General features: G+C 31.5%; 2 protein-coding genes across 3 annotated transcripts in view; one reads left to right on the top strand and one right to left on the bottom strand.

Moving 5' to 3' along the window:
• The window catches only part of LOC123709392 (flotillin-2), a 158,305-nt gene that overhangs the window by 59,853 nt on the left and 78,372 nt on the right, over positions 1-20,080 (bottom strand). The gene's annotated exons all lie outside the window — the stretch shown is intronic.
• Positions 986-20,030, top strand: LOC123709394. 2 transcript variants are annotated; one of them, XM_045660698.1, is made up of 2 exons: positions 986-1,098; positions 19,476-20,030. In XM_045660698.1, the coding sequence occupies exon 2, from the start codon at positions 19,512-19,514 to the stop codon at positions 20,028-20,030; it is 519 nt and encodes a 172-aa protein (XP_045516654.1). In that variant the 5' UTR covers positions 986-1,098; positions 19,476-19,511. The 2 variants fall into 2 exon arrangements, with proteins under 2 accessions (XP_045516654.1, XP_045516655.1); XM_045660699.1 differs by lacking the exon at positions 986-1,098 and adding an exon at positions 12,955-13,146.

The following is a 20,080-nucleotide window of genomic DNA, read 5'->3' as shown; positions in this document are numbered from 1 at the left end:
TCGGGAGAAGCCGCGTATAAACGCAATAACGACATGAAGCCATGCAAATTATAGTGCGTTTTATGACCATGAAGAAATTTATTATAGACACAATATTACATGCAATTTCATTATATGCGATGCGAATCTCTGTTTATCAAGATTGGTTCCTGAATACTTTCTATTTCTATTTCTACAGGAAACAACTCGTATCTAAAATATTATAACATAATGAAAATACATATACTCGTTTAACATAGAAAGATTTTTACACAGTTCGGCATTTTCAGGATTGATTATCCATGTTTAGTTTCTTAGGTCCAGTCTCTACGGCTTATTAGTTATATATAACATACCCTTATAGGTTTAATTCCCAGGAAAATACTTACCTAAAATAATTAAAAAGATGCAAAACTTTTCCCCATACCCCACGAGAGGGTTGAGGAACTTCTAACAGACTACGATGGTACTACTTCTAGCTTCTACGTTTTACGTTTACAACCAATTTCAAAAGTTTTATGTATGTGTGTATAAAGTTTTTTTATTTAATAATGTATTAACACAATATCAAGAAATAGTAAGAGAAATATTCTGCGTGAAGATTTTTATGTACAAAGTTTTTTTTATATATTTATAACATAATCTTTTTAATAAATTAAATTAAAAAAAATTGAAGCAAGAAACTTGATTCTTTTTTCAATACGCGCTTTGCACAAATTAATGAATGAATAGAAAAAAATCTCCTAGAAAATCCGTGATATGAAAACAAATATACGTACATATTTATTTTCATTTAAAAAAATAATACTCTTTATTATTTTATGTTGCATCTGACTCTATCGAGGCATCAAATTTATTACAGGCATTTTTCATACAGATAAATATAATTAGTTGCCACGCAATATTAATAAAATTTATGGAATATCTGTGTCCATAAAAAATATAGAAACTGTAGCGTTTTAAAAAGTGATCAGAGTAGGAGAATTATGTGCGCACGCGCAGTGGCTAAGTGGCGTTCGCGCCGACCGCTCCGTCGGTAACTTATAGTGAAATCGAACATGTGCTTCTAAAAAACCACGAATAATTTGGATTCCTGCGCAAATAGCCAATGCTTTATTGGTATGTATATTAAATATTTTAACATATTATTAGTGGTGAGTTTAAGGGTATTTTATATTAGAGAATGAATATGGAACCGTATTAAAGAAATTTGTTAGGTTCCAAACCAAACAAATTAAACAAAAATATAGACATAACATTCAAAATTGCCACACAGTTTCTTAAACAAGGTTCCAAAAAAACGTAAAATCAAATTCTACAAAGAAGACCAAATACTGAGAATACAATGAAAGTTGATGACATCGTAAAGGAAGAATTCAGTACCTAACAAAGGAGTTTTTATCAAATAATCAAATCCAAAACTCATGATCATATTTATACCATAATACGTAGAGCAATACTAATTTAAAAAAAACCTTTTGGTATATATCTGACTGTTATAGCTGCAACTGCCGTGGACAATACGATATTGATAAAATACACCATATATAGAGACAAAGCAATGATTTTATTACGATTAACGAGAATTCGTAGTAATAATTAAAATTAAAAAAGAGGAATTCTAATATGTTATAATCTGTATTTTAATTGTACTATTATATACATTCAGAATCGAAACATAGCGCTCTGATCTCCGTAAATCAAAAATACACATATTCATGTCGGCATAGTTTCCACTAAGCCACGTTCTTGAATCTTACTTACCATCAGTCCTGTTAAAAGTGCGAGAAATTTTGATTTTTATATTTTAAAATGTGACATGAATTTTGTAATTTAGCGATCAACTGATTACTTCTGGCTGCGTTTTATATAATAACTTTTCCCAACTATTAAATAGATAGAGTACATCGTAATTATGGAACATATATGCTCAATATTTGTAAAAAAAAATTACCCTTACTACTTGTAAAACATAGATATTTTGTTTAAATCTATAATGCGTCCTAGCAAACGACTGAAATATAAAAATGCATACTAATATGTCATTTTAAAGATTCTTAATTTGATTTCTGTGAATTGTAATAAAACATAGCCAAAATTATCTATGTAGAAAAGTATCAGCTCAGCACACTTCCTTAGGATTTTATTCAGACTATATAATACAAGAGAGCAGTGTTCGCCTCGTGGCTTCAGCGACTCTCATTCTCGAGGTCGTAAGTTCGATCGCCGGCTGGAATAGGCCAATAGATTTTTTTCTATGGGCACATTAAACATTCGCTGGAACGGTGAAGTAAGACATCGCGCCGAAACCGGCTTGCCTTAGACCCAAAAAATAGAGCGCATGTGTCAAACACAGGAGGCTGATCATGTATTTGCCTATTAGATTGACAAATTATCATGAAATCTACGTCCTAAAATGGTTGTAGCGCCACTGATTTCTTTTATATAATACAAGAAATAAGAAACATAATAATTGTGGTGCTTAGCAGTCTGCTTTATCGCAATAAACAATCGGATTGTATAAGAAATTAACTTGAATTCGAGTCAAGTTCTGTGACGGTTGTTGTATGTTCAAAGAAATGAAACACTTTCATCGAAGCTAAGTGTAAACTGTTTTTAACGAAAATTTTATATATTCACAAAAATACATACAGTACTAAGCCAATACGATAGTGACGTAATTAAAAATAAAATATAATATTGAATACATAAGATACACAATATCGCTACTGTGAACTCACTCTGCGATATGATGTCGATAGTGTTGGAGACAGCATCTAAATGCTGTCTAAATGTCTAAACTAATAACCGCAACGTCTTTGTTAAATGTGCACTAAACTGGTCCCGGCTTTTTTTATCGCTAACAACCTTGGTCTTCACCGTCGCCCATGTCCCCCTGGTTCCTCACTATCCTCTTGGGTTGATTCAAAACAAGGGTTTGCGACGCTGGACTAATAAAAGACTGTATCTTTAATTGGTACTACTACTACTATTACCTATTACGAAAACATATTTTACATTCCTGAGAACGGGAATGTATTATATTTTATGGATTGTTAACGAGTATTACAACCAAAACTGACATTCCAGAAGTTTTTGGATACAAGTTGAAGTAAATCGGTAATATTTGGTAGAAATCGCTCTCTATTTTTAAAATATATACGTAAACTAACTAAGGTTAGGTTACGTTAGGTTACATAACTCTCGCTGTTCTTTTAATATAAAAATTAGCAAATGAGAGGCTCACCTCCTGTTAAAAAGGCTCACAACTGTGTTGCCGGCTTTTTAAGAATTGGTACGGTTTTCTCTTGAAGGAGGGAATTGGTACGGATGTACATCAGTGAGCTATAAAAATAAGGATAATGTTTTTTTCACGTCCTAGAGTTATAATAACTACCAGTTAGAATTCACGACCCTAGTTTTTAGCAAATATACGTAATGAAAATAAACTCAAAATAAAAATTTCAAATAAACACTACCGTGAAACTATTTAACAATCGGAGCATTAAACAACACATCTTGAGCAATAATTTTTAAAAACCCGCATTATGCCCTATATTTTCCAAGCCATTTAGTTTTGACGAATTTCTTGTTACACTTACATACATTTTCTTAGAAATACGCGGTATCATGCTCTCATTTATGTTTAGAGAAGCTTTTACCGTCGAGTACGTTCTTTATCGAAACACCTAGAGGTGTTTTTGAGCGAACCCTTCTTTCTGTAAATACAAAACTTGGCTGATGAAAACAAACATGATGTTTTGACAGTTCACGAATTTAATATTATTTAGATGATTAATAATTAATTCATATTTTGTTAAATGGTTTTGTAAAAGTTTGTTATTTATACTTATTATAGACTTGAAACACACTTTTAAACAGAATCCCTAAACACGTGCAAAGGTACGCAAAACTAATTATGGACTTTACAAATAATTATAAATTTCATATTATAGAAATATAAATTGATAAATCTCGGGTAATACCGCGTTATATTGGTGACGAAAAATCGCGTTATACGAAAGCGAGTTATGTGGCTATCGCTTTAGAAATAAAGCATTTACGTGTAATTTACAATCATATTTATTTAAACGATCCTGCTTGGTTTCCGCATCTTTGCATTCACATTCCTTTCCAGGTCCAGTTTCCTTTTTCTAAATAAAATTCAAAAATGTATGAAATGATGAAATTTCAAATCAATATAAATGAGACATGCATTTTTGTTACACTATGGACGTAATCATCTAATTGTAATAAAATCACTAAATTACTTATGACTACGATGAATACTTTTTCAAACGCTTAGAATATGGCAATTAGCTTTTTTTTCACATTCAATTTATGCTTAAACAAAATTTAAACGATTATTTAATCGTGTTATGAACATAAATATATATAAGTTTGAAACGTTATTATTCATCTACATAAACCAAGAGAATTTTTATCGTGTTTCTTAACGGCACTCACTAAGATATGCTTCATAATAAATGACATTGTTTATTATGATTCAACCGAATAATTTAAATATATCTCGTTCGTTGTACTAGAAAATTGAGGTTTGAATGATATATCGCATTTTTTATGTTTTATTGTAATCTGTGCTTGTATTTTTATTTTAAGTATAATTAATTATTTATTTAAGTCTGGATTGTCTAAAAGAAACTCTCTAAATAGTAAGAACTTAACTACCTGTGACATTTTCTTTTACTGTTTTGTGTTCAAGTTTTTATTTAATTTTCACGTAGTATAGCGGTATCTCAGATGTAGATAATGTTTCAACATGAATCCCAAAAAAATGCTTGCTACTATGGGCGCGACCGGCTCGTACTTGGCCACTTTGTTATAGTAAAGTAAAGGTCCTTGCCTTCTGTCCAGTCAAGGGTCCAAGACATGCTGGATTTTGACGTTTTCCAGTTCTATAATGCACAGGTTAGTTATGCGAACTTAGTTCATGATAATCACGCCTTTGAGTCTGGAGTCGGTTAAAAACAATTTTAAACTGTAAACAATTACAAAGTATTCAAGCTAATTAATAATCGTTCATTGTAGACTACAGACAGACCATAGACAATTAACTTATGCTTGTTAACGTAATGTATTGACAATAAGCCTTTGTTTACCGTGAAAAGTGAAACGCACACCCAACGTGCTCTTCCGATTATGCAATACGATAACATTATTACGCTTATCGTAGGGCTATCAACAATGTCTGAGTTAATGATTAATTGAATTAAGACACAGTTGATGAACCAACCACAATTCTACTCTATAAATTTATTTTTAAGTTTTTTATAATTATAGAGCTACAAAATGATACAAAATACACGCGTTTGTTAATGTAAAATTTATGAGAAAAGTTTGAAAAATTCTCTTGCAAGTTCCTCTCTTCTTTAGGTCCATAATAATGAAACTTCTGATAAATAATTATTTATAAAAAGAACTATACACATGTATAGCAAAAAGATAAACTATTATTGTAGGGCACTTCATAAGTAGCTTCCAGCTGACAGTGACTGTTCCCAGTAAAAATAATAGTAACTGTTATGATACCTTTTGGTCTTTATGACAACCCTAGTTATTTAGTTCGCGTCTTGAACCATTGGAATTTATTTTCGCTTACAACGATGACTCGTCACGTTCACGATACTTCCTCGTTGATAACTTTGACTGATCTGATCAGTTTGACCTTTTATGATAATTGAACTTTTAACACAACAGTATTGCGAACAGTCGACTCTCGATGTGTTAAAACTCAAAACCAGAGATGAATTTTAAATTACTAAGAGTTTAAAATAACAAGCTTTACAAGTTACAACCACGAGGTTTGGGACTCAAGTGCATAAGAATTTAACTAAATTCGTGATTTATTATTTCTATATTATTATTCTGCATATATTTATTCAATAAAAATAATTCACAATTTTTTAAACCTTAATTAAGTGAGCGATTTCAGTCTATCATTGTGCAAAGAATTAAAAAAAAACAATTGACAAGTCTGTACATGATAAACACTTCAAATAACAGAGAGTAAGGATTTTATTCAATATATCAAGTATATTTCAAGGAACTGGAAAAAAAATCAAATTATAGAGAGATTCTACTTAACGAATAAAAACGTAACGAGTATGGATTAGTACACTCTGTTCTTTGAAGAGCCTAAGTCGAAATGGTTCGGAAATACTTCAGTGGGCAGCTCGTTCCATATACGTAGTGGCGGAAAAACCTTTAAAAACGCTCAGCTGTATGTAGAACCTGTGTGTGTGACAAACCTTTTTTATATATTACTATGATATTTATTAGTGATTGCTATGTATTACGAGTTTTTCTTATTTACATTATAGATAACATTGATAAACAAAACATACTAAACAGATAACATAAGTCAATACTCTATATAATTTTACTCGTGAGTCACAGTTCGCTCAAATAATTTTATTGAGAGAGATCTCTAGATTTTGGTAGCCATAAATATACCCATTAAGTATTTTGTTAAATTTATGCAAATTATAAAGAATTGTGTTAATATACGTTAAGATTAATGTGCATTTGCATAATATGAAATAAGACTTTTAATATATCATTGAGGATTAAGCTACTGTTGAAATTATTAGGAATACTTTTCGTTTAGAACACTTTACAAAGAAAACAGATACCAGTAGAAGTAAACACGTACTATTACGTAAATAAATACATCTTCTCTGGGCATTTATCACAGTTTTAGAGGAAGTTTTGGAGGCCATAGGAATTATTCTATCATTTGTCATTTTCATACTAAATGAACAAAAAGTAACGAACGCGTTACAGCGGCTTCCTACGAAAAATAGTCGTTATTTCCACAGAGCATAATACAATTTTATCTATGTCATATTTAGAGCAATAAATTAAATTAAAATGTATTATTGGACATTGGAGGATTTTTTGCTGCACGTAGGAAGGCTATTATAATTTGTCGTTATCATATAAAATGCTTAAGAATTTAAAAGACAAATCGATTTAACAGATTCCTACGAAAAACCGCCGAAAAATAGTCGTTATTTCCACAGAGCATTATACAATTTTATCTATGTCGTATTTAGCGCAATAAATCAAATTACCATGTTATGTATTGCCATAAATATTAAAATATATTATGTATAGCTAAACATTGTGTAACAAACCAGTTGGATACGGTTTTCACGAATAAATGATAGTATGTAGACCGCAATACTTGTATTTATGTATATGCTTAGGTCAAGTTAGTTATGAAATTAGTGTTGGTAAATAATTGCTTAATGCTTGCGGTTTAATATTTTTAGAATCTTCTACGAAGTCGCAGGCTTAGAAGACCATTATGGTGTTGTGTAACCCTTTTAAATGGTTTTTGCATGATTATTGTTCATCCATAATACCTAGGTAACACTGAAAATGTTTAGAACGGGCCAGAAATACGTCGGGTATTGCATGAACACAATAGATTTCTATAATATATTTGATTTAGGCATATTCTGCTTTAAAATACATAATAATAAAAGCCTTTATTCAAATTCATTTACATTTAAACACATTTCCATTTCAATCCTCTTCTAATCTTTCTATGTGGCCTATTTTGGCAAAGGCCTCCTTCAAATCCGTTTTATCGTTGCGATTTTCGTTTTCTGTACCTTTGGCACGAGTTTAGTAGTTTTTTGTTCCACTTTTCTGTTCGTCTTGCGATGTTCCCCAACCATTTCCGCTTTAGTTCATTTATTGTAAAATCTGTTATCTTAGTTATTTTTCTTAACGCTGTTATTCTTTATTTTCCCTTCTTTTCTTACCTGTCATACATTGTTCCAACTATCTTTGACATACCTTCTGCAGATTAGTCTGCTGCTTGAGTAGACCCCCAAGTTTTAGATCCAGTTAGTACAGGTAATATACAAGGATTGAAAAGCTGGCGTTTTGTTTTGTTTTTCATGATTTTGACTTGTTTTTCGTTCCAAATACCAGGCACTAAATGTTAATTTATATATACGGTTAATTGACTTTCATAAGTGTATATTATGTTATCTAGTCGAAGAAATGATATTTTGATTTGGAACACGTCCACGAAGCGCTGCTTATTTCTTCAAAAATATTGTTACGTATTATTACATTATGCAATTAATATATATATTTATATTTATTTATTTATATAAATATTTATTTATATAAATAATATTAAATATCCGCTAGAGACAAGGAACGTTGTAAAACTTCAAAAACCATCTAATTATGAAAATATTTTCGAACACACTTTCGAGATATAAAACCTCAACCTATTTTAGAGAAGCTTCCAAAATTAAGAAATTGATTTCAACAGATAAAATTGAAAGTAATACGTAAGACGAGCATAAATAAAACAATTACATGAAGCCCTCATCCGTTGAGATGTTGTACTAATGATCTCAAACGCAATTATTATGTAATTGTAAAATTCATTAGAAGTGGTGCAGTGGTTAATCTAAAGTCTTTTAATTAAATTATATGCTCTTTAAATTTATATAACCAGGCGAGTGAGAATGTCGAAATTCCATCCGACGTCTGTTGTTCCACAACGGAGCGTTTCTTAAGGAAGATTTTACCGCACGCAATTACTATGGGAAACCAGCTACCCACTGAAGTACAGTTCTTCAAGAAAAGAGTGTACCAATTCTTAAAAGGTAATGCCTGCCAGCCCTCTGGCATCCTCATGATCAGACGGCCTTCATGCAAGTATTCCAAGAAACCAATGTGAATTACTAACGCAAAACAAAGATTTACAGATAAAAACTACAGACCACAAATGATAACTGTCAAATCTATTGATCACAATCATTCCAGATAAATCACACAGCATGAGAGGCCCATGGCTAGCGACTCCCAAACCTGGGGAACCGCATCACTAGTTTCCTTTATATGTGCGCTTTTCACTCGTATGAAGCAAAGCATCGTAAGGCAACCGGCAATTAAAAATATCAGGCAAATAAGTCAGATCACTAACTTGCCTATTAAAAATTCACGAAACAGACATTTGCAGCTCCTATGATAAGATATAAAAAAGTACTTGTAATTTATAATGAGTCTATAAACAAACAGTAAAAATATTTGCGATATGTTAAAATAGTTTTTGCGTGGCTTTGGTAGAATTGTCATGTTCATGTACATGAAAAAATTCCCACCACATATATGACGTTCAATAATTTCGTGCATACGTGTATGTAAATGTATCGTGATTTAAGGTTATTATTCTTCCGTAATAAGTAATTATATATTGAAGATGCGATGACAAAAATTATTTCACAATACTACTGTTACATAAAAAGATTTATTTTATATATCCGTAATCATTCGGTCGTAGTACGATATTTTCTACACAGCTTTGCTAGGTAAATAGACTTTTAAATGCTAAAATATTTATTTATTTGTTAGACATATCACAGACTTTTTTGTAGACATTGATTTATTTATGTAATAGGCAAAATGCAGAAGGCTCACCTGAAGTGATACTTTTGATGCTTCCCATGGACACTCACATTGCCAGAAGACTCGCAAGTATATTGCCGGCCTTTTAAGAATCCGTGCGCTCTTTTCTTGAAGGCCCCTAAATCGAATTGGTGCGTAAATTTACTTCAGTGGGATTTCACATAGGGGTGATGCGGGGAAAAAATTGCCTTAAGCCACGCTCAGTTGTAGAACGACTGATGTCGAGGTGATACGGATGGTATTTTGTATTTTGCCTTGAAGTACGATGAAGAAACACAACTGTAGGTATTAGTCATTCTCAACATTCTCTATAGTAAATGCGGTAGAAGATGCAGAGAGACTCCATATCTCTACGCAACGCCAATTCACTGGTCGTTGATGATTCGAATAGCTCTTCGATGTCTACTATAATACTGTAGTACAACATTGCTCTTTTGTCCATAGTTTCCGCAGCATAAGCAATTTACGAATTTTCATTAGTATTTTTCACACATTTCATCTAAAACCATCAGGGATAAACAAGAAATCAAATCTTTCTTCTTGTATATTAGTGTAGATTTACATAATCTTATTTAACATTTGTAAACTATAAAAAAAAACTAAGCCTACAAAATATACACAAACTTAAAATAAATAAATTATATCTATTTTCTTAAAGGACCTCTTATAGAGTATAGGCCTCATCCATTAGCTCCATCTCTCTCTGCCTAGAGCATGGAAGAAAATTCCAATCTTCTCCTTAAGCTCGTCAGCCCACCGTGCAAGAGGGTGACCTCTCTTTCTTTTTCCTGGTAGCCCTTTTGTCCATCTGCCAACGTTCATGCGAGCGGTATGGCCCCCAATTCCGCTTAAGTATTGTAAACCATAACGTTATATAAATGTATATAAAAAGATATGGTGCGGTAATAGTTATGCCAAATCCCTATTTATTCCTCGTTCGTCATCAAAATATATAACTTTAGACTTTTAATAAGTTTACTAACATCATTAAGATGTTAGAATCTGATGAAAGAGAAAAATACTACACTTTTAATTAATGTATTATTAATGTGTACACACGGTATTAGTTCTAAAAGTGGAATTCACGCTAGACATTTCATCTGCCTTTTATAGATAATTGTTTTGACTCTTAAACATATAAAAGTAAATTAAAATTACAATTAGATTTCTAAGCAACTCACTTTCGAGCCCTCTGGTATTTTGAGAGTCCATTTGGTCGAAGGTATATAAAATAATACAAATTAGAAAATTCGTGGATATCTGATCCACAGTTTAGTGCAACTTGAACGTAATGATATGAATCAGAATAAAATCGCGGATTTATTTGATATGGCTAAAATTTCCAAGAAATTTTTGCATAAACATACACCTGCTAAATTTAGCACTCGTGAATGGAAATCAATATCACAGAATTACCTAATTTTAACACTATCGAAAACATACAGAAAAAAATAATAACCTTAGTTATTAAAAATTAATAATAAAATTAATTTATTGATATGTTTAAGTTAATAATATCAATAAACTGCCAAACACTAAACTATCGAAAGAACGTCTAGAAAGAACTAAACTATCAAAAAAACCTCAAAGATGGAAATCAATAATTTACGGCTGTCCTATGTATAATAAGCGTAGAGACGTGAAACGAAACGTAATTCAATTTGTAGGTTGCGTGTATTCTAAAAAATTACACTAAATTGGATTTAGGTTTCCGAAGATTTAAAAGAAAAAATGATTTCCATTAGCCTATACGAAATACACAATATGATAATAACAAATATTTTTATCATACAGTTCAGTGACATATGTTACGTCATATAAATGTAAGCTCTCTCTTTCTCTTATTGATTTCACATTGCGTTTATTGGATCGATCTAGAAATTGTAACTAACATGTCCATGAACAAGTACACGTTAATAATAAATTAGTAATAGAACATTTAAAAAACATTAGAAAATTCATTTCATCACTTTGATTACAATGATAAAAGATTACAGGGACTATTAGCAATCGTGTATTTCAATATCAGTTAGCGCATCAACTTCTGTTCATTATGTTCCTATACGATATACTTAATAATCAATTCCATATAAAACCTTTAAAACTCCTCCGACAAGGACAAATACTCCACTGCTTTCAGTACCTTCTACATTTCATAACTACACTTTACATTATTTAATCAATTACCTGAAAACTACTTTTTTATCACAAGACATATTCAATCCCCCTCAAAATTATTTTAAAAAAGATATTCGTAGACACTATTAGACATGTCACCGAATCAAGGCAAAATTACACACGCGCTTCTGTTACACTTACACACACACTCCCACGCCCTACAAGCATTCTCTCTGTTTTACAATATTATTGTTTAGTCAGTAGACCGTTCAAATCGCGTTTTTATTTACAAATTAATAATTAGAGTAAGCTGTAAGCCGTAAGGTTTCCTAATAAATAAACAAATTACACTATTGCATATGTATTTGCTGGTCACACAAGGACATTCCTGCGTTGTGAGCGGCTCTTCAGAGGTACAGATAAGATAAATGTTGTGTAAAAATATCAATTAAAGAAACTTAATAAAAGTTTGACCAAATTAGCTAAGCAATCGCGTGAATATGCGTGGGTGTCTAAACATGTGTGTGCGATGTCGTTCGTGTGAATCGTCTCTCGTCTTCGTAAATTGTGTCAAATCAAATCATTATCAAATAAAATAAATATAAAATTAAATACTACTAGACATTACATGAAATACTTAGTTTTCTCCAAAAAAGTTGTCAAGTAAAATAATTTTTATTCTTATATCTTTAAAATTTTTAGAATGAAGTAAATACAAAAATTCACTTGTTTTTAAGTATATAAGAATACTAAATAAAACATGCTGCTTTTACTACAGCGCCCTCTATGTTAATTTATTGGAACTCTAATAACATCGACTTTGAAATATACATAGACTACATATTGACGTTTTAACAAACTTCTCAAAGATGGCAGCACAAGAATTTTTTTTATGGGAACAGATAATTCTAAAATAGCTAATGGTGGTTTCAAAAGACTCTTTATTTTTTTTACTTTTTACTTTATTAAAATTTAGGTTTGTAAAAGGAAATTTTAGAAACCATAAAATGTGCTTGCAAACTATAATCTATAATAAAAAAATAGGGGCGTGGTGTGGTGGCACCTTTATCTAGTAATTTATTGTAAAAACTAAATAAGTATAGTTTGAACTCCTTTGAAACTACCTAAACCTACATAACTGGATAGCTTTTTGGCAAACTTCTCAGTAACAGTTACATTTATATCTTGAAACACGATTAAAACTGCAATGAAACTTTGTGTAAGTTTAAAATATTGAGGATAATAAGTAATTATACTAAAACATCACGAATAAATTTAGTTGTTTTGAAATATGATTAACGAAATTTAGAGAGTTAACAAATATACACATCTTGTATAGACAGGGGTCTAACCGTTCACTGGTTGATCGCCACAAAGTCCGCACCATAGCCACTCAGCGCACGCGTCTAAAGAAAGTACCGGAACACGACTTTCTAGCTCGAATGTTATTCCATTTTCAAATTTAAATCGAGAACGTTTTTTAACGAGAAACGGTTCTTTTTAAATAGTGAATGAAAGTTTTCTAAATTTGATAGAATCTGTGCATGTGAGTGTTTAACTTCCGCATAGCTTCGCAAACATGGATTTCAGGTAATTAAAAGATCTATCTACCAATACCTAAACCTCCACATCTGTAACTTCGTCCTGGAATTGAATCCCGGAGGAGTTCTTCTAGTTTGAAAGGCAGTCTCAACTGCCAGTTAAGAATAATTATAAACCAAATAGCTTTATAAATGTCTAGCAATAATTCGATTTAACGGTTAGTGCCTTATATCTTAGTTCTAGGGTATGTACTAACTAAAACATTGACACTACTTTTAGACAGTAATTAACTGATTCCAAGGCTGAATCGCCCTTAAGCAGTGCAACTAAAGACTTTAAATATTATATCATTTGTGCAATGTTAAATGACCTGATTTTGCAGAGTTTAAAGTAGTTTTCGTAATGGACTATACATTTCACGTATGGCCTGAGATGACATGATTTCGTACGTGTAACGCAGTTGACGCCAAGAATTCTAACAGGCGCAATTACTAGCCAGTAAAGGATTTCTAAAACTATATAAAAAATAATTTTATTAGACATATATTATTTGTTCTGTATCCTACTATGTAAAACACTTTTAGGTACATTAAGAGACTTAAAAGAAATGTCAAAATACTCACAAACGATTACTTGGGTCTTTAAAAGTACAGATTAAGACAAACATATATTACTTGACAGAAAAAATATAGCAAAATATCCTGCTATAACATCCCATACACATCTTTGCTAACGTAAACTTTTGCCTACCTTCGCCTAAAGCTAAGATACATTCCTAAACGAAGTTTTATAATCTGAATGAAAAGCTTTATTAAACTGACCCGTTTCGCTACAGTTAATCTATTTACATGCATAACCTGATTGCACAACGGTTAATAATGTATTCAATGAAGCGTTCTCGAGTACAGTGAATAATTAATTGCAATGGAAAGTTGGTTCTTTAGCCCAAATAAATCTTTTCATGACCTTAAATCAAGAGGCGTTATATAACAACGCGACTTAGTTGGAATTGAATATGAATAAATTTGTAGCCGAGATAACCACGATGTAACCTCATATATTAGTGGATTGGAGACAACGCAAGAACACGTAGATTCCCCTACTACTCCGAAGGGTTTTATGTAGACAGGCAAACATTGTCAACATAGAAGAGATAATGTCTCTTGCTCCATCGGAGGAATACCACTATATAACTGTACTATGAGAATGATGTATGTCGAGTATTTCATGTATAAAAACTTATGATGTAATGTCAGTATCATTTGTCGTTTAAAAAAAAATATTCAAACAATTGAATAAGTAATTTAGGCTTAGGGGCAAAAATAAACTTTTCGGAATTATTCGGCGTTGAATTATAACAAAAACATATGTAACTGATTTTAAAGTGTTTCAAGTTATATTCGTACTTATACTTGTTTGTTGTTGTTGTTTTTCAAGTTGTAAAATCAAATGTATGTTATGTATTTGTTGCTTCTATATACGGATTGAGCGGCGTCAGAACGGGCAAGAACGCATGTAAACCATGCGAGCATATATGTCCTATACATATAATCTACAGAAATAGTAGTTAAACATTGAGATGGCCAGTTCATTTCCTGTAGGAATACATGCTCACCGGTCTGTCCAGATTCCTTACGCTATCATTAGCCGTAGATGTAACTTATTTATAATTACAAATTTGTTACGCCAACGTACGCTTTACGCCGTTATGTTAGGGAGTTATGATTTGGTTTTGAATTTAGAATTTACTGGTTAAATCTTACATAAAAATAAATTCTTAGTTAGTCAATTGTCAAAGAATTGTCTCTGATATAATGTACATCATAATGATTATTTTATTTTAACATCGATACTAATGAAGCTTTTATATAATAATCCAAGTTTTAAGATTAACAAATTTCTAATTATATATTCTACGTTGTGTCCCCATTTCTCAAAAACGGCTATCAATTCAGTTTCACAAAAACAGGTAGAATTTACATTTACTTGTCATAGTGCAATTCTTTGTAACATCTGTAATATGTAAATAGAAACTGAGAGTGCCTGATAATTTTGTTGAGTTACACAATATTCATACGTGGTCAGCTAAACATTGAGTCAATAAAACTTTAGCTTTCTCCGTTGGGCATCTTTGACCCATCATGGAACTGTAGATCGTATGACCTTTAAAAGTAAGGTGTATTTAGGTTGACGTTTGCAATTCCTCGTATTTAAACCACCGACCCACTTCGGTATTTCGAATCGAATTACTCGATTGAAATATTGGCGTACGTGTTCTGTGGCACGCTGAACTGTAAGGCGTGGTACTGCTTATTATCTTTTTTTAACATAGCTTTTACACATTTAAAGAAAACACTTTTTACCGGATTGAAGCTATGTATATGCATAATTGTATGTGACGTTTCGCGTGCTTTACAGCGTGCGTGGTCACGGAGACATGTAAAATAATTATAAGTTTATAATAATACATAGCTTCAATCCCGTAAAAAAGTGTTCTTTAAAGGCTGGAACAGTACCACTGTTGAATGTATAAATATCGTTAAAGGTTAAATTTAAGTAAACATCTCTATGGTCTAACCCCACGATCTGAAGCTGTCATCACTAAAATAGTTTAAATCGGTCACCAGCGTTTACTCGGGAATAGTAAATATAGACAATTTGTAAATTGAGAACTTTAGGTTGTTTTTGTTAATGTCTAAACATACTAAAACAACATAAGGTGTCTCAATAACTAAGAACTTCGACGTACGTGTTTAACGATGTATTTCACATTATTGCCCAGAAATTATAGGATCAAGAAAGTTTTTAAAAGGTTCTAGATATAACATGCTAACTCAATTGAATGAATGTAACTTGAACTTTTATCATTTCCTATAAATACCTCTATTCTATCCTATGCCATGCTATAAAGACCTTTATCGTATCGTATGCTATGCTATAAAGACCTCTATCGTATCGTATGCTATGCTATAAAGACCTCTATCGTATCGTATGCTATTCTATAAAGACCTCTATCTTATCCTATAACAACGTGTGTTGGAATACTTTAAAGTGATAATAACGTTGTAATTTCCTTTATTTAAATAAACAGTTACTTATATGGAATGAATGACAAAATCATTACAGATTAATCTAGAACCCTTGATTGCCTTTTTCTAAATAAAACTTTTATATAATATACGTTTATTATATTTGCATTAATAATATGGTCTCATTTCACTATGCTATGTAAGTATTTGTTCCATGTAGGTTAGCTTCTATTTTTGTCACGTTTGGGAACACAATAATTAAATAAATATTCTGTCAGGCTTTGGTGTATCTATTAAATACAGTACACCTGTTAAAGGTACCCATTTTGCGGCAACAATTTGTGCTGCTTTTAAACAATGTTTAATGATACGATACAACAATACATAAAAAATTTAAAGATGTTACGATGGGAACAGTACAGGAAGGAAGGGATTGTCTCACGGATATAACTAAAGGATAAGAATGTATGCTTATTGTCTTACTCAGAGTCACTTACTAAAACAAATGTTCTCTAGGGTAAGATTTAAAATGGAGACTTAGCTTTCAGTCTGATTCCCATACGTGAGAAAGAGTTATCGTTTCTGAATCCCAACCTTAGAGTCAACCCTTAGCGCTAAGCATACTCCCCATAAAACCTTAATGGATTTGACACACAGACGCAAAACTTAATCTCATCACTAACCGGACATAATTCGTTGCATAGTTACCGATACAATTAACATTATCAATCTTCAATTAGAGATTAAATCATTCCGAGTATTGATGTTTAATTTACCTTAATATTTATATCACGTTCTTAATGAGATTTAAGATTCTATTTAGTATTCGTGTTTTTTGTGGGTGCTAGTTTGATTTTTTTTATTTGTTGATGCTGCTGTAAGTCCTTAAAAAAATATACCTTTGGATTGAATTATAATAAGACTATTTGACTATAAAAATCCGTAGCTCACACGTATTAACAATGTTAAGCCCAACATTAATTGATCATATAACTTTGAGATCAACATTACATCATCGTACTCAAATATTTAAATACGTATTTCAATATTTACAAAGGTCCTTTAAAACCAGAGCGTATTGAAGTTGTTTAAATTATTAAATTATGTTCAGAAGCATTCGTTTATTATTAATAAAAACGTTACGCCGCCCTCTTCATAATGACAAAATGATTTTCTACTATAAAGCTTCGTCACTCGGTTTCAATTATGAACGAGCATCATGGAGATAGATATCATTTGTCTCTCTGTTATTACTTTTGTAATTTGATTGATTTTTACATTTATTTACCAAGTTATAGCGGAATATGGTTGAAATAATTATTACGATTATCCATAACGCATAATCACCTGAATCAAGAGCAAACCCCACATACATACCATTACTTTTAGCTTTTATCACAGCCAAGGTATAACTTAGTTAAATGTATTGAATACTTTTTATTGTTTTTCCCTTTTTTTAATATGAACCTTGGCTATTTTTCAGTGTTATTGTTTGTTTTATATATATTTTAATTTATAAGTTGAACTTTAATGTTATTGTAAGCACAACTCCTGTCAGCTGATCAACAATTAGGTAATACAAAAGCTCACCTCAGCTTCACGTTACTTGAAAACTAAAGAACATGTTCGCGTAACGATTCTTTCTCATGTGAATACTGTTAACAATGTGGACGAGACAATGGCTTTTCACGCCTGTTTAGTTTGTTTTTATGTGAAGGTAACTCCGTTTGCAACGGTACCTCAATAATAATTAGCATACACTTTTTGAATATTAAATTATTTAATTAGAACAAAAATTAAGTAAACTAATATTGAGAGAGCGTTTGTATTTTTGTAAGGAATAAACTCAAACCTATTTTGAAATAATCCACTTAAATGTTAACATATACCAAAAATCTAAATATATAGCATCTATATAGCTAGCTGTGAGAAGCCGCGTTAATAATAAGTATATTTAAGGAAAAATATAATTGTCAATCTTAATTAAATCTTTTTTACAAGTTCATTTTGTTAAGTAACTAATTACATATTTACAAAGCCGTGTATTAGAGCGGCTATGGCTATGGCTTAGCTTACAACACAAAATGCAAGAAAAAGTTTAAGAATAGAAAAATAATGAAAGTCCATAAAAGATCATAACGGATATAATAACGCTATCACGTTAGAATTGTTAGTGAAAGTTCGACTCTCCTCGTTGTATCTATACATATTATATATAACTACATAGAAATCTACTCCATTTATATTGTATACCTACTCTAGTAGTCTTTGTTTGTAGAAATGACCGGCCCATCATAAGTAGTGTAAATAAACCTGTTCAAAAATTTCTTTCACGTATGAACTTTATAGCGCTAACTGTGGACTTAGCAGGGTTCTTATTTAAATTTTATTAAGAAAACGATTTTGTTTTTATAATTTATACACAAATATTAAGCACATCAACTTGATACTACTTACGTTAACAATAGAGGTGCAATTGTTATCGTAACAGAGGACAACCTTGCCACACGCCAATAGATGGCGCTGTTGGGATTTTAAAACGCGCTATCATTATGTATTAACACGAAGTACAGATAGAATCTGCAAATTAAAACAAATTGCCATCAGAAGGGTCTTAACTGACTCGACTGAACAGCGAGTGATGAATTCGGAGATGAATCTCTGTGATTCCACCTCACTCACTGGGAGGTCAACTATCGCGACCTCCCAGTAGAATTAGCTGACGCTGTTTTTGGCCACTTTTATTTATAATAATCAAATATACGATATATAATGTGTATAACGTAATAAAAAATATCAATGTTCATTCTTAAAATAAATATTCAGTTCTGACTCAATAGATATGTTTTAACTTGTAGCAAGTGAAATGAGATTGAGATCCATGACGAGTTAACTTACTATTTTTGATTCTCATCTATATGCCAATTCTTACAAGACGAATACAGCAAATTTATTACCTGTAAATTAAAAAAAATATTATGAATAACAATACAATAGTTATTAATATCAATTTTTAGTACCTACACAGACTTAAATATTATGTAACGTTGCTATGGTATACCTTAATAATAAATTTGATTTGTAAAACGTGAAGAATAAATTGTGTTTAAAAAATAAATTTGTAATAGTTTTATAGACCGACTTTTAAAATATAACAAATGCATTTTACATTATACATAGAAAACTGCTACCATGACTCAAGGTGACTCGGTTTATTTATTACTTTAGATTAGATTACCATATAATTGATTTGACAAAATATAAATATATCTATAAGTAATATTTATTTAACAAAAACGTTCATATTCACTTTATCATAAAATAAACATTTGCCATTCTCAATTCCAGAAATTTCGACACGTGGAGCACACTATCACCTGCATCATGGGTCAAGAACAATCACTCGCACAGGCCAGCGTTGCGCCAGTGAGGCACTATCAAGATAATTACGCAAACAGAATTCATAGAGCATCATCCGTTGACCTACCAACCGACTACCATAAAGACTACCGCAAGTTACGGAGAAGCACAGACAGTTACAAGAGCGACAATTCATCAACAGAAAGCAGCGGATACAGAAGCGGTTCGAGTGCCTATGATCGGCGTTCAGACAGATCATCTAAATCCAACTATTACTGCATACCACTGTATAAAAACGATCACTATAAAGAAATAAATAAAGAACTCTACAGGCAAGTCAAGATCCCGAAAGATAAGCGCCATAAGCTTCAACCTTTCCATGATAACGAAATAAAAACCGAACGCATCAAAAGTTACCTTAGCGATACAGAAAAGGCTAAAGCGAAGCCGGCCCCAACGCCTAAGAAGGCGGGAATACGAAATTATACACCTAAAATTATATCTGCTGAGGAGGAGACGAAGAAAGTAGATAGTTGGATATAATACGACTATAGGATAAGTTGTAAATATTAGTAAAGTAGTAAATGTATTGG

This window comes from Pieris brassicae, chromosome 5 (assembly GCF_905147105.1).
Source record: "Pieris brassicae chromosome 5, ilPieBrab1.1, whole genome shotgun sequence".
Taxonomy (NCBI): domain Eukaryota; kingdom Metazoa; phylum Arthropoda; class Insecta; order Lepidoptera; family Pieridae; genus Pieris; species Pieris brassicae.
This window is presented reverse-complemented; position numbering and strand designations above follow the sequence as displayed.

Bases quoted from the DNA above. Each gene is read 5' to 3' on its own strand.
- LOC123709394 (XM_045660698.1), top strand. From the start codon at position 19,512: ATGGGTCAAGAACAATCACTCGCACAGGCCAGCGTTGCGCCAGTGAGG.